The sequence below is a fragment of the Ananas comosus genome, linkage group 5 (assembly GCF_001540865.1).
Source record: "Ananas comosus cultivar F153 linkage group 5, ASM154086v1, whole genome shotgun sequence".
Classification (NCBI taxonomy): domain Eukaryota; kingdom Viridiplantae; phylum Streptophyta; class Magnoliopsida; order Poales; family Bromeliaceae; genus Ananas; species Ananas comosus.
The window spans coordinates 1,076,140-1,090,506 of record NC_033625.1 but is presented as its reverse complement, the minus strand read 5'-3'; the positions used below and the strand labels follow the sequence as shown (position 1 = coordinate 1,090,506).

General features: G+C 37.4%; 2 protein-coding genes across 4 annotated transcripts; both read left to right on the top strand.

Moving 5' to 3' along the window:
- LOC109710216 (serine/threonine-protein kinase EDR1) lies at nt 2,219-9,661 on the top strand (the record flags this gene model as incomplete). The annotated part of the gene is made up of 13 exons (XM_020232701.1): nt 2,219-2,590; nt 2,675-3,112; nt 3,534-3,637; nt 4,416-5,548; nt 5,684-5,724; nt 6,603-6,671; nt 6,780-6,880; nt 7,046-7,124; nt 7,223-7,321; nt 8,019-8,087; nt 8,430-8,479; nt 8,630-8,806; nt 9,081-9,661. Coding segments are annotated over 13 exons (2,814 nt in total), but the record flags the coding sequence as incomplete, so codon positions are not given.
- LOC109709996 (sulfated surface glycoprotein 185-like) lies at nt 10,351-12,590 on the top strand. Of its 3 annotated transcripts, none has more exons than XR_002216259.1 (5): nt 10,351-10,459; nt 10,552-10,633; nt 10,716-10,788; nt 10,871-11,108; nt 12,055-12,590. XR_002216259.1 is itself a non-coding variant. In XM_020232404.1 (5 exons), exons 3-5 carry the CDS (start codon nt 10,779-10,781, stop codon nt 12,192-12,194), a joined length of 372 nt encoding a protein of 123 aa, XP_020087993.1. In that variant the 5' UTR covers nt 10,354-10,459; nt 10,552-10,633; nt 10,716-10,778; the 3' UTR covers nt 12,195-12,590. The 3 variants fall into 3 exon arrangements, 2 of the variants coding, with proteins under 2 accessions (XP_020087994.1, XP_020087993.1); XM_020232404.1 differs by having other exon boundaries at nt 10,354-10,459; nt 10,887-11,108; XM_020232405.1 differs by having other exon boundaries at nt 10,353-10,459; nt 10,552-10,788.

Genomic DNA, 14,367 nt, shown 5'->3' with positions numbered 1-14,367 from the left:
CAACGGCACTTTGATTTTAAAATTTTAGTTAATTACTTTAACAAATTTATAGTTGTGAGAATAGCACGAAGTATACTTAATTAAACTTATAAAGAAATACAATGCATTCAAAATTTGAAGTCAATTTATCGTTGATTGATTCAAATCAAATAAATTGAAAATTGGACAGTAAAATTAAAATTTTAAAAAATTAGATAATCAAATCAGAATAGCCCAAGTGAGTATTGTATGTTTTTACCTTTTTCTAAGTGATATGAGCTTTCACTCATCAGAGAGAAGTATCTGAATGATCTGCTTGTTCGTTTTTCCATGGTAAGAGATGGCAGGTGTGAGGGTGAGGTTACTGAGTTCAAGTTCCTGTAACGAGCAAAAATTTCCGGAGAATCCGAAAGCCAGTGCCATTGAGATCGGGATTTCCATCAAATAATTTATTTTTTTTTAAAAAAATAGCATGCTATTTTTTTCATTTATTTTTTTAAAATAAATTTAATAGAAAATGTGAAGTAATTATACTTTAAAATTTTAGCCACCTGTGTTTGGGACGGTGGATCCACCATATAAGTTTAATACAGTATTTCTTGGTGGTGCGGGGGAGGGAGAGTGAGGCTTATTTCACTTTTTTGTGTCTGTCTATATTTCAAAAGCAAGATAAGGGGGAATATTAGGGGAAAAATTAGAGCATATTTCATGTTTAAGCTAGGCGGAACTTCTAAACCAATCGAGACATCATGCCACTTTTTCTTATCTTGTCTACAAACGAAAGCCGCAGAGTTGTCCGGTAAATTCTAAGCAATGGAGGAGGCCAAATCAAAACATGAAACACCTTTTCGGCCATTCCCCAAAAAAAGGAAGAAGTAACAAAAATTCTCATCCGTCCATCACCTTTCAGCTTTCGCTCGTTCGTCCCTACTCCTAGCGCAGGCTCGCGCACAGCGTTGCGGTACTGCCGCACACGCCGCCGCGTGCGGACGTGTACGTGGCGCACGATCCGCCGTTCTTCCCCGTGATCCACGTGCGTCGCCAGCCGTAGGATGACCGTGTGTTCCAACTCAGCAGTGTCCGCAATACGTGCTCGCCATCGACGTGTCTCGGACCCCCACGCCACCTCCCCCACTTGTCTGAGAGGATATTCCGACTCGCAAAAAGCGCACTCACATTTTAACACCCGAACAGGCGCCCGGTGGGAGGGAAATTACTGCGTGCACTCAATGCACTGTGCACCTGTCAACGTTTCAAATTTACATTTTTTATTTATTTTTTTATTTTTATTATCAGCATTTTTAGATGAATAAACTCTGCCCCAGCTGATGCGCTGCATGAGGGAGATCACATAATTCGTAGGTAGATGATGATTCTAATAGCGGGAAAAAAAAATACTAAATACAAATCTGCCACATCAATATCAGTAGATTACAATAGAGCTTCGAAGGGAAGCAAAGCATTTTACGGTTCTGCGTAGACTCGTCGAATACGGGAGATTCTAATCTATCTATAAAACTAAAACTTCATTATCATCATTATTATAAACCATTAATCACTAAAATATTGAGTCCGGTCCACGCGGTTCAAACATACGCGATGTCTAGGGAATTATTTCTATGCTCACAGTTGCTTCAGTGGGCCCCACATGCTTGCAAGAGTTGGGTGTAGGAACCAATAGAATACCTGGAAAAGTCGTCGTCCCCCATTGCCTTTATCCTGGGAGAAGGGGGAGAGAGAGAGAGAGAGAGAGAGAGAAGGGACCAAGGGGGGGTGTGGGGGTGTGGAATTTCTCGTTAAGTTAATCCCGAGGATGAAGGTGGAGGTAATTAGAGCTGTTTATTGCCGAACCGGCGAATCTTCCTTTATCGCGCGAATTTGGGATTAGAAAAATCGAAGAGCTCTTCCCAGATCGATCCCTCCCCCGCCCCGGGGATAGTGATCGCGAATTGCCATGGAATAAATATTCTTATTTATTCAACCATGAGGGGACAATAAAAAGGATAGAGAAGAGAGCGAAAGAGAGGAATAGGGATCCGGGAGGAGAGAGAGAGAGAGAGAGAGAGAGAGAGAGAGAGAGAGAGAAAGGGGGGCTTCGGATCTGATGGTCGATGTCGAGGATGAAGCATCTCCTCCGCAAGCTCCACATCGGGGGCGGAGGCGGCGGTGGCGGAGGCGTCGACCACCACCCCCAGCACCCCCATCATCAGCGCCTCGGTGATCCGAGCCCTAAACCCACTACGCCCCTGCCGCCGCCGCCGCTGCGGCCTCGGCTGCGTCGTCGTCGTCGTCGTCGTCGTCATCGTCATCGGCGGCTTCGTCGAGGGGGAGGGCGAACGAGGAGGCGGAGGAGGCGAGGGGGACCGGATCGCGGGGTGAGACGTCGGGGTTAGCGGTGGCGGGCGATGGCGGGAGTTTTAGCTTCGAGGAGGAGTACCAGATGCAGCTCGCGCTCGCGATCAGCACGTCGGATCCGGACGGGTTGGAGGATCCGGATCTGGTGCAGATGAAGGCCGCGAAGCGGATGAGCCTCGGATGCTCCGCCGCGGTCGGAGGGGCGTCCAGCGGAGGGGATCAGAGCCTCGCGGAGTTCCTCGCGCTTCGATACTGGGTATGGATTTTTTTTTTTAAAAGAAAAATCTGTTTATTATGTCGCGATTGGATTGGTTGCTTATTAAATCTAATTTGTTTGCAGAATTTTAGTGTTGTGAATTATGATGAGAAGCTTATGGATGGATTTTATGATGTATACGGCGTGATCGCAAACCCTAGCTTACAAGGGAAGTTGCCTGCCTTGGTGGATCTCCAAGCAATTCCTGTTTCGGAGAACATTGATTATGAAGTAGTTGTGGTGAACCGAACCATAGATCCTATGCTTCAGCAACTTGAGAGAAGAGCAATGACGATTGCTTCGGAGGATAAAGCAGAGCATGGTCTTGTTGCTAGTGGGCTAGTTCAAAAGATTGCTGATCTTGTTGTTGATGTTATGGGTGGTCCAGTTGAGGATGCGGAAGAAATGCAAAGAAGGTGGACTATCAAGAGCTGTGAGCTTCGTGCTTCACGAAATAATATTATTCTTCCTCTTGGATCGCTCGAGGTTGGGTTGTCAAGGCATAGGGCCTTACTCTTCAAGGTTGGTGATCTTAGAGTGTGCGCGCATGTGTGTTTAATCATGCTACTGAATTCTGTCCACTCTTTAATGTGGAATCCTATTATGCAAAGAATGCAATTATAGTTTCAAAACGTGGAGAAACTTATAGAACAGCATAATGAGTAGAATGAGACTAAAATCTATTTTAAGTAATCTGTTCATATTTTGCTTGGGAACAAACAGTCCATTACTTTTACATGTGCAGCTCACAGCAATTAAACTAACAACAGCAACACACAATTTAACTCTTATTTTAAGAGTCTATATGTGAAAATTCCAAAATTAGTTAATGTGTATCTCAAAAAACTGCTGTGGATAATCTATTATTTTTAATTTTTTCTTCTTTTTATTTGTGAACTACAACCACCTATAAAATACTAAAATTGATCAACTTTTGATTTAGGTACTTGCTGATCGAATAAATCTACCATGTAAGCTAGTCAAAGGAAGCTATTACACTGGTACTGATGGTGGCGCTGTCAACTTGATTAAAGTTGATTTTGACAGGTAGATTCTTCTATTATAAGCATACTTGATTATCTGTATTTACTTGGGTGTGGTTTATCTTTTGGCATGGTTTGCTGATCTGAGCTTATGTACTTCTTTAGTTCTCATGAAATGACATTACTGATTATTGAAGAATGTGATTTCTTACTTCAGTACAAGGATCTTACTGAATCTTATATTTTTTTTCTCAATACGTAGTCTTATGCTGTCAATGCTCTTTAAAGGTACTTCATTATTGTACTGACGCTCCTTTTCCAATCTTATAATCCTTTTTTCACTGCTTTCTCTAGTTCTAACATTATTCCAAACCAACTTAACTAACGTACTCATGTATACAACTATGTAGTTCTCTATGAAGGAAGAGATACAACAATGTAGTTCTCTATGAAGGAAGAGATACAACTTAACTTACATTATTTCAAACCAACTTAACTAACGTACTAATGTATACAACTATGTAGTTCTCTATGAAGGAAGAGATACAATGAGGTTCCTTCTTTGTCAACCGTATATTGTATGTGTGGAACTATTAGAAAGGCTCGATACATGAATACACTTTTATGGCTAATAAGTATGCCAGGAAATAGGTCTGAACATCAGGTGATTCACAATTTTAAAACTCCCATAATATTTATGACCATATTGTGAAAATTATTTACTAATTAGTTAACTTCATTTATTCTTCAGTTTCACTAAATTCACTTAGAAATTTGTGATGGTTAGTATGCTTTGACTATTTTACTAAGGAGACAATCACTCTCATATTCAATAACAACAGCGAATACATCGTTGATCTGATGGGCGCTCCAGGCACATTGATTCCTGCTGAAAGTTCCACCACTCATCTTCAAAATTCTGAAAATTATCAGCTCAGCTCTGACATCATTGAAGAGAGTGTCAAAGAGTTATGTTTAGCTCTCGATACTGTTAGCAGCCAGGTTGAGAAGAAAAATGAACTATCAGAAAGTTCTTCTGAAACCAACTTTGTTCCCGAAGTTGTAGATCGACAATCAAAAGAGAGAGTCCATTCAGCAGAGGAAATTGGTGCAAGTAGTAGTGAGAATAGTCAAACTGAGAGATTTGAAAATGAATATGGCAACCTTTTATCTCCTCCAGGTAGATCTCAAGCAGGCAGCTCAGGCACTAAAGAAGTTATATCTCCTGCACAACAGATGAAAGTTAATGATGTCTCCAAGTATGTAGTTACTGCAGCAAAGAACCCTGAATTTGCACAAAAGTTGCATGCTGTACTGCTGGAGAGTGGTGCATTTCCACCACCTGATTTGTTTTCCAGTCTAAATCCTTCCCTCATAGAAATTGAGCAAAATGAGATGGGAAGCACTTTTGCATCTAATAAAGAAGAAACAACAGATGGTCAACTGCTTGATAGTTATTCTGCTTCCCACTTCCATTCCAGACCCAATTTGCATTTACAATCTTCAATGCATGCTCATAATAATGAAGGCCAAAAATTAAAAGCGTTATGTGATGTTGGCAGCTCTTCACCCAGTGTACCAAATGATTTGTCGGTGGCTCATCATGTAAATGATCTGTGGGCTGAAGGCTTTAGTCAACTTGATAATACGATGCTATCAGGAGCTTTATGCGGAAATCAACTTTGGGCTACTTCTGCACCATATGAAGTCAACGCAGTCCAAAAGACAAATTTTGACAATAGTAAATCAGATGACATGAACTGCTATAATAAAAATGCACAGATAATTATTTATAATGCAGAGGCTTCTGGAAATACTGTCAAGGACTCTGTTGTCAATAGTTTAGGGAGTAGTGATAAAGATATACCCAGCTTCGATGGTTCTGTAAATAAGCGAGTCAATTCAGTCATAGATGATGTTGCTGAATGTGAGATAGCATGGGAAGATCTTCAGATTGGGGAGCGAATTGGTCTTGGTAAGTGCTAATTACAGATGTTCTCAAAGTTTCAATAACAAATTATTATGTGCATTGGCTCTTCTCCTTTGTGATTTAATAAATTCAGTATTTTACTGATCTGCACTTTGTTATGTTGGTTTTATGTTGTTGCAGGTTCGTATGGGGAAGTCTATCGAGCAGATTTGCATGGCACTGTAAGTCTTAACTGTAGAACAAAATACTGTGGTGACCTTTCAAAACGGAAATTTTATGAAGCTTGTTTGGTATAACTTTCTTGAATGCCATTTAGACTTGCAAGTATATAAAAAAGATTTGAACTTTCTGATGTAGATGAGCTATCTCATTTCAGCAATTAGACTGAACCCTGTTCATCAATTTGAGAGAAATGTAAAGTATCACTTGGTACATTATTGCAAACATGAACTGAGCATTCAATGTCAAATCTGGCTAGTGGTAATGGGTATGTTAATAATTGATACTTACACATGGATATGTAAAACCTACTTATTTGTTCTGTCTTCTTGTATTGGCTTACCTTGATGCTGTACCTCTTTGCACATCTTAAGATGTGTTGTCTGGAGAAGATCAAAGGAAGTCAGCAGTCGATAGAAATAAAACCATTTCATCCTGGTCCACGTCTAAGATATTATTAGATTGCAATATACTCTTTCCCGAACTATAGTAGATTACTGGAAATAACTAGATATAGAATTTGATATGACGGGCATATAGTCTGTGTCAAAGATCAGATCACTTGAGTAATTCTTGGTCAAATAGAACCTCAGAGAGCTATAATTACCATGAGAAAGGAGGATTCACGAACTATATTTCTTGATAGCTGCTATTTGTTTTTAGGGTACTAATATTTAGCAGATAATCTCAGATTGGGTTTTGCAAGTTTGAGTCCTAGTAAGTTGGTTACCAGTTGGCCTATCAAACATAAGACTTTTCTTACTTTCTTTTGATATCTATAATAAGTACACAATATAATTTTGACATTCACATAGTGCTATTAGATTTTTTTTTCCTGCCCATCTCTGGGTAATATGCTGTATTATATACTGTTTCACAGGAGGTTGCTGTGAAGAAGTTCCTTGACCAGGATTTGTCAGGTGATGCATTGGAGCAATTCAGATGTGAAGTAAGGCTATGTAAATTCAGTATTCATTCAAATTTTTAATATATTGAGCTAGATAACCTATCTTATTCATGTATTGTCATCTCGTAACATCTAGTTTTATTGGTGTAGGTGAAAATCATGTTAAGGCTACGACACCCAAACGTTGTTCTTTTCATGGGAGCTGTAACACGCCCTCCAAATCTCTCTATATTAACAGAGTTTCTTCCTAGGTTTGTGCAGTCCTCTGCAAATTGTCTTTAATTAAAGAGCAAAGAGAAATGCATTCTTTTGGACTATCCATTAGTAAAACAGTAGCAAAAAATAAGAAAATAATACTTGTGCGGTTACTTTTTATTATTTGTATCTCTAGTTAAAATCAAAACTATTGCTTGTAGGGGGAGTTTATATAGGTTGTTGCATCGCCCCAATGTTCAACTTGATGAAAAGCGAAGGCTCAAAATGGCACTAGATGTGGTATATTTTTCATATTGTTCACTGCGTTTTTTTTATTTGATACTTTGATAGCTGATGCCTACCATAAGTTGATTATTATCTTTTTGTTTTTCTTTCAGGCCAAAGGGATGAATTACTTGCACACGAGCCATCCAACAATCGTCCATCGGGATCTAAAATCCCCAAATCTTCTTGTTGATAAAAATTGGGTTGTGAAGGTATATGTGCATTATCTTTTGGCTTTTGATTATTATTCTATACACATTAAGGGGGTGTTTGGATTGATGAACTTGCGATTTGGCTATAAATTATGTTTATGAAGACAAAATATTAGTCTTGCTATCTACTATGAAGACATCGAGAAGATCTGTTAGATAGCCATGAGCTTAAATTCTTGAAAACAAATTTCCTTTGAAATAGTTTGAAGTCATTTTTCGTGGAAAGCCCCAAAATCTACCAGACGGTGAATCCCTTGTATGTATTATGCTAGTCGATGGGAAGACTGATATTTTTACTCTTACCCAACTTGATTTTCGCTTGAACTACAATTATGTCAATGCAAACACTGGCTAATGTGCTGCATTGTCTCGTATAGGTTCTTTAGTAATATTATTTTAAGTTGAAGCTACAGCAACAATTTCCTATCATTGTATGATGATGAACCTCTTTGATGGAATTATAAGAACCAAGGGTAAGAATTAAATTGATCTCCAACTAGTGTAAGAGCGGGGAAGGAGGGGGATCTAAAAAATCTCTTGGTGGCATTGTAGATATGTCAATCCAACCTTGATAGTTGGATTTTCAGGAATAATCTGCTTCTTTCTCTTACTGAGCTAGCAAAATACTAGTGGAAATTGTACTTACACTTCTTAGCAGTGAGATTGACTCTTCCGTGTGCCTGGGATTTATCTGCAGGTCTGCGATTTTGGCTTGTCTAGGTTGAAGCATCATACTTTCCTATCGTCAAAGTCAACAGCTGGAACAGTAATTCTCTTGACACCTTATTTGTTTTCTCCTCATCGTTTCTATGTTCTTTTCAACATCCACTGCTGAGATTTAGTAATAAAATTCAAAACAAAACATTCTCGTCAAGTATTGAAAAACTTTGACGATGATCTTAGGAGACAACTGCTGTATTTAAGACTTCATGCAGAGGAAGAAAAAGTTGAATATTTGTGTTTTTTCTGTTGGTTAACAAATGCCACTTTTAGAGAAATCCATGTCCGTTATGAATCACTGGAAAAAGTGCATGCCTTGGTTTTGCACTTCACACCTGAATCTTTATATATGTTTGTTGTTTTAATCGTACTGACTATTGAGTTGCAGCCAGAGTGGATGGCGCCAGAGGTCTTACGGAATGAGCCTTCTAATGAGAAGTGAGTTCTTCTTCTTTTTTCTTTCTGTCTTTTTGGGTTTTTTTCCCCTTTAAATTGGTTAAGCTCATTATTGCATACAAGGAAAATTAGGTTTCTTAAAAATTATTTTGTTATCTCCCTAGAAAATTTTTTTTTCATTTTGTTCGTCAGGTGTGATGTATATAGCTTCGGTATAATCTTGTGGGAGTTAGCTACCTTGCGCATGCCATGGAGTGGTCTGAATCCAATGCAAGTTGTTGGAGCTGTTGGTTTCCAGAACAGACGCCTTGAAATACCTGCAGAGGTCGATCCAATGGTTGCACAAATAATACACGATTGTTGGGAAAGGTTAGTTGGTGTTGGTTATTTGCAAGAAGTTAATTAATTGTGACCTCAAATGTCGAATCTTTTGGTAATAAAGTAAGATCATAGAATACGAGCTTAGAGAGATAAAAGAGAAGGTGAATGCATAGCCAAATGAGGCCTTGTTTCTCATTTCCTTCTGCTGATGCATCTGATTCCACATGATTTTCAGGGAACTAAATATATTTTCTTTCTTTTCTGGGTTTTTCTGAATACAACCATCAATGACATGATACTGCTCTCTGGTTTTATTGTGCAGTGATCAAAACAAGCGCCCATCTTTTGCACAGCTTATGTCAGCTCTCAAACAATTGCAGCGATTAGTTGTTCCAGTAAGCTGATTATTCCCAATGCTGTTGCGAAGTAAGCAAAGAACAAGGGCCATAGCGAGCAAAGAGACACTAGCATTTCCACCCAAATCTGGAAAAAAGTGGAACCGGAAAATATAGGAAATAATTTTTATACTCAAGAATCATTACATAGGTTCAAGATCTGATTACTGCAGGTTCTCTGTTTCTCTTTTTTGGCAAATGAGACGATTTCTCTGAAGCTGTGCGAAGTGCAGTGGAAGAAGCAAATTCGGTAGCTTAATTTGGCAGTCATGGAGCAATGCTAAGTGCGCTGCGCCATACCGAGTGTATCGTGTCTTTCTTTAATTTTCTATCAGATTCTGAAATCGGTGAATCTGAGAGTGATTGTAAAAGGTTGTGTTTGTGGAATTGCTTTGGGAAAAGGAAAAAAAAAGAAAGAAAGAAAAGGTACAGAACAGTAAATTGTTGGGGGTGCAAAAAGTTGCAATTCCCCATTAATAAAAATCATTCTCTGTTTTAATTCACTTCATTATGTTTGGAATTGAAAGGTTTCTTTTTGTTCATTATTGTACTAGTACTTGTAGGTGGAATTTAAAGAGGTTGAAATAAAATTATTTGGCGAGTCTAAAATATGTTCACAGTTGTGAAATTGTTTGAAGCTTTTCTGTTCGTCCTGTGGTGGTGTCTTTGTAAAATCCGAGCAGCCTTTTTTTTCAAACCACATGGTAGAGAAAAAAAAAAAAAAAAAAACCCAATTAAGCAAAACTTCTAATTTTAACTTGATATTACTAACAAAGTTTTGCATGCTGTAGTTGTCGTGATGACTTAAATGTCTATTGAACATGGTTAGCTCGTCTTTTTGGATTAGTTTTTTTTTGGAAAAACTTCAAAAACCTCCCTTGTGGTTTCGTGCATTCTCACTTTGCTACCCTGTGGTTTAAAACGTATCAATTTGCCCCCCTGTGGTTTCGTTTTTATCTTTTTGTTATCAATTTTATTATTTTTTTTTTAAAATCAGTGACAAAGTTAAAATTAAAGGATACTAAAGTGACTATTCGATAAATATAGATGGTTATCTGAAGTTTTTTGTATATAATTTAACGAAATATTAACGAAAAAGCTTCCGAAAAGATAAAAATGAAACCACGGGGGGGTAAATTGATACGTTTTAAACCACAGGGTAGCAAAGTGAGAATGCACGAAACCATAGGGGGGTTTTTTGAAGTTTTCCCTTTTTTTTTTATTTGTAAGGCAGGTTTCAAGTGAGCGGCAGTACTAAATAGTCGAAAGATTCTGCTTTTGGAGTCGGGGTTTTCTTGGGCTAAAGGTACAGCACGAGGAGAAGCATAACTTCTCTTTGCAGTAAACATAGAAATGTCAAATTGAAGCTTCTCTTATTTCGGCTTATTTTCCATACAGGACAACACTTGTTGCATAGAAATGTCAAATTGAAGCTTAAGCCAAACGCCCAAACGGCAATCATCAAGAGTTGCGCTAAAAGGTATGAGTCCACCCGGGTCTATTACTTGATCCCCTTAACACGAAAACTAGGATTAATTGATCTGGTCGCAACCCAACATTAGCGGAGGAAATACATCGAACACATAGTGGGCAGGAGAGAAAGACGAAGCCCCACGCACCCGACAATGGCCAAAGGTCTTCTTCCCCAACCTCACTCCTCAAAGACGTAGTCGGAATAAGATGACGCGAATAACTTAGTTCTTATTCTCACATTTAGGGTGTCACGCGTGCAGGGAAGTCGAAGAAGAAACCGAGAACAACTTTATCCCCTTCCTCACCTCCCAATTCGTCGTCTCCTCCCCCTGCTACTACTCCGCCGCGGCCGCCTCCTCCCGGGCTATTCCACTCCTATCCCTCGGCGAATTCGACTTCCTCCACCCCTCTTCCACCTCCGTCCATGCCGAGGAAACCCTTCCTTCGCCGCATTGCTCCGATTATCCTCGTCGGCTCTGGAGGTGTTCCTTTACTCGCCCTCTTATTTCGCATCATATCAGCTTTAGGTTGAAGTTTGTTATGATAGTGCAATTGAAGAATCGTTAAAAGTTTCTCAACTTTAGCCTTATACGTTAATTGATCACCAAATGTTCGATCAAAGTCCTACCTGTGTTTATACTCCTTTTTTTAGCTTAATCGGCTAGATGATCGAATGCAGTGCTCTGTGCTTTCCAATCGACGCTGAGTGTCGAATCATATTTACCGAGAGAGAGAGAGAGAGAGAGAGAGAGAGGTTAGGGAACATATACCTATGTGTTTTGGATTAGAGAGACTAAATAATATTTTGGCTAATTAAGTCAAGTTGACTTAAGTTATGCATATGTAGAAATTGAAGGAATTGCCCTCAGAGACTGTTAACCTATTGATTTAACAACCTTTGATATTGATGAAATAGATTGTGATCGAGTTGAAAGGTTGTGTACTCCTTTTGTTTAGTTATCTTGTATAATACCAGATTATTTAGGTCTACAAACTACAGAGCATCAGGATTGATGCTTTACGGTTCTGTGATTGTTTTAATAACTTATTGCTCATCTTTTTTTATTACATTGAGTCGACAAATCCAAAGTCATCCTACTTGCCTACATTTTGGGCTGATGCGAATTTTATCGGTTGTGCTGTTCTCAAATGGTTTGTTCATGGAGCGACAAGATTATTTTGGATACTTAGATGATTGCTTACAATGTGTATTGGCGAATTGTCCAGTTTAACCGTGTCAGCCTGTTTCTTCTGAACCGAAATCAACAGACAGAATTATCATGGATGGCTGACATCAGTTGAATTCTTGTCAACTTTGAGTTTTTGTCAGATTTGATCATGTTAATGTAGTAGTATATATTACCTTGCGCTGGAAAGACTATAATAGCAATAGCAAAGTCTCTAAATCAGAAGTATTCTGATATGCAGCTTATCTATTTATGAGGAATAGAAAGAAAGAGTCTGTTGGGTCAGCGGAGATAGCTTATCAGGAGAGCCAGTCCGCTGGGGCGGAGGAGTTAGCTTACCAAGAGACCTCTTCGGCACCTGCTGAGACTCTCCGTGGATAACACCGGCAAGTGTAAACTCCCCAGAAACCTGTATTTTTCTCGCCCTTCATTTTGCTCCTTTTTTTTTTCTTCTTATGAATAGCAAATCGTCCTCTCATGCAAATAAAGATTAATACGGGTAGTGCTCCAATAGGCTGCAGAGAAGGAAATTGCATGATTAGCTAAGGTCAATCTTAAAGCACTATACTTTTTGTTCTTTGTCTTGAAATTGGCTTATAGAGCATTATCCATTCGAATCAGGAGTGTGCCGGTTTCAAGGTTCTTGTAAAGATTTTCTTTCCTACTCTTTACAACTTAGTCTTGACAAATGTGTTTCATTTTAATCGGTTTGAGTTAGAAGACATGCACACTGCAACATGTATTGTGACAGTTATCCTCTAATTTGGTAGTGCTATATCTTCTTGTCATTTCCTGCTTCTGATTGTTTAACACTATGCAGAATCAAACAAAGTGTTCTTTAGACCATTAGAGTGAAATGCCGATTTCCAAAGTTCTCATATCTTTTGAACAACTAGTGAATTTTTCACAGACTTTAAATTGGATGAAGCTTCTCTGTATTTTCGCTGGTCCTATAACATTATCGCGCAAATCACAAGAAATTTGAACTGTCCATAAATTATTCAAATTATGTATGAATACTGATTTATACAAGAGGTTGCACTCATTGTGTGCCCTCCAACTCTCCGCTCCTAGCTTCGCTAATTCTCATGGTTTTGTTTTGTTGTATGGTGTATCTTATCTGATTATTTGTTATAAAAGTATTATTCTTATAAGTTGTTGATATGTTATGCAGTATAAAATACTATATAAAAATGCCAATTTATTTACTGATTATAAGGAACCTTTTGTAAAGAATGAAAAGCATGTTTTTTAAGAAGTAAAAATATGAGAGGAGAGCGTCCATCTTTTGGTGTCAAATCAATTAAAAGGGCGATTTTTGGTGAATTAAAGAATCGATGTGGTCACATCGTTTTCTCTTAGACATTTCACCAACTATGTACTCTCTTATCCAATCCGAGGGTACTGCTTTTGATCGTGAAATGTTACACGAGGGGTGTCCTTTGTTAGGCTCCTGGCTCCTAGGGTAGTGTTTGGTTGGGAAACAAGGGGGGGAATAAGCCCTTGTTCCCCCTTTTGTTCTCAAACGTAATATTTGTTATCCAGAAACAGTAGTTCCAGAATTTTAAGAAAACAAGTCGGTATAAGGCTGGAACTGCTGTTCTACCTTTTTACTAGAACAAGCTTATTCCTTGATGAGAACAAGATTAATTAAAATCTAAATTTAATTTTAATGATAGTAAATTATTAATTAATCTAATTAATATATTTAAATTATTATTTATTACTTTAATAATTAAGTAATTAATTAATTTATTATTTGTAATTAATTAATAATAATTAGATAATTATTATAATTAATTTATTAGTGATAATTAATTATTAATAATTAATAATTAATAATATTTATTATTATTTATTAATAATTATTAATAATTATTATCCTTAATAATTTAGACAATCGATATTATTATTAATTTATTATTTATAATTAATTATTAATAATTAATAATTAATAATAATTAATAATAATTATTATTTATTAATAATTATTAATAATTATTAATTAGACAATCGCTATTATTATTAATTTATTATTTATAATGAAATATTAATAATTAAATTATTATTTATTTTTAAGTAATATTTTGATGTTAATTAATTACATAATACAAATTTAATTTCAAATTATAACTCTTATTCTTCTTGTTCCAATCTAACCATCCAAACACTATTTATCTTATTTCTAGGAACAATCCAATTTTCATCCAAACGCAAAATTGGTTTAGTTCCTGCTTATACCTGAACTTGTACCTATTTCTGGAACTAGCAATTCTTACTTATACCTGAACCAAACGCAGCCCTAGGGTGTGGCCGTGTCGATCATGTGTAATTAAAAACCCACCCAAAAGCTTTCCCTAGGAAGATCATTCTCAAAATAATATTATTGCAATTACACTACAATAATGTCTAAGATAAGATAACATATAATTTCAACAAAGATGAAGAGATATATGAATGATTTATAATTAGATGCAACCAAAAGGCCTAGGAGGGCTTGGTTTGAGCTAGGGCGCGAGCTAAAAAATTTCTATATTTCGAGCCTGATTAGGTC

What these genes read in the sequence shown, in the direction of transcription:
- LOC109709996 (XM_020232404.1), top strand. An exon ending in TATCCTCGTCGGCTCTGGAG is followed by an intron (nt 11,109 to 12,054) that starts GTGTTCCTTTAC and finishes TCTGATATGCAG; the next exon opens with CTTATCTATTTATGAGGAAT.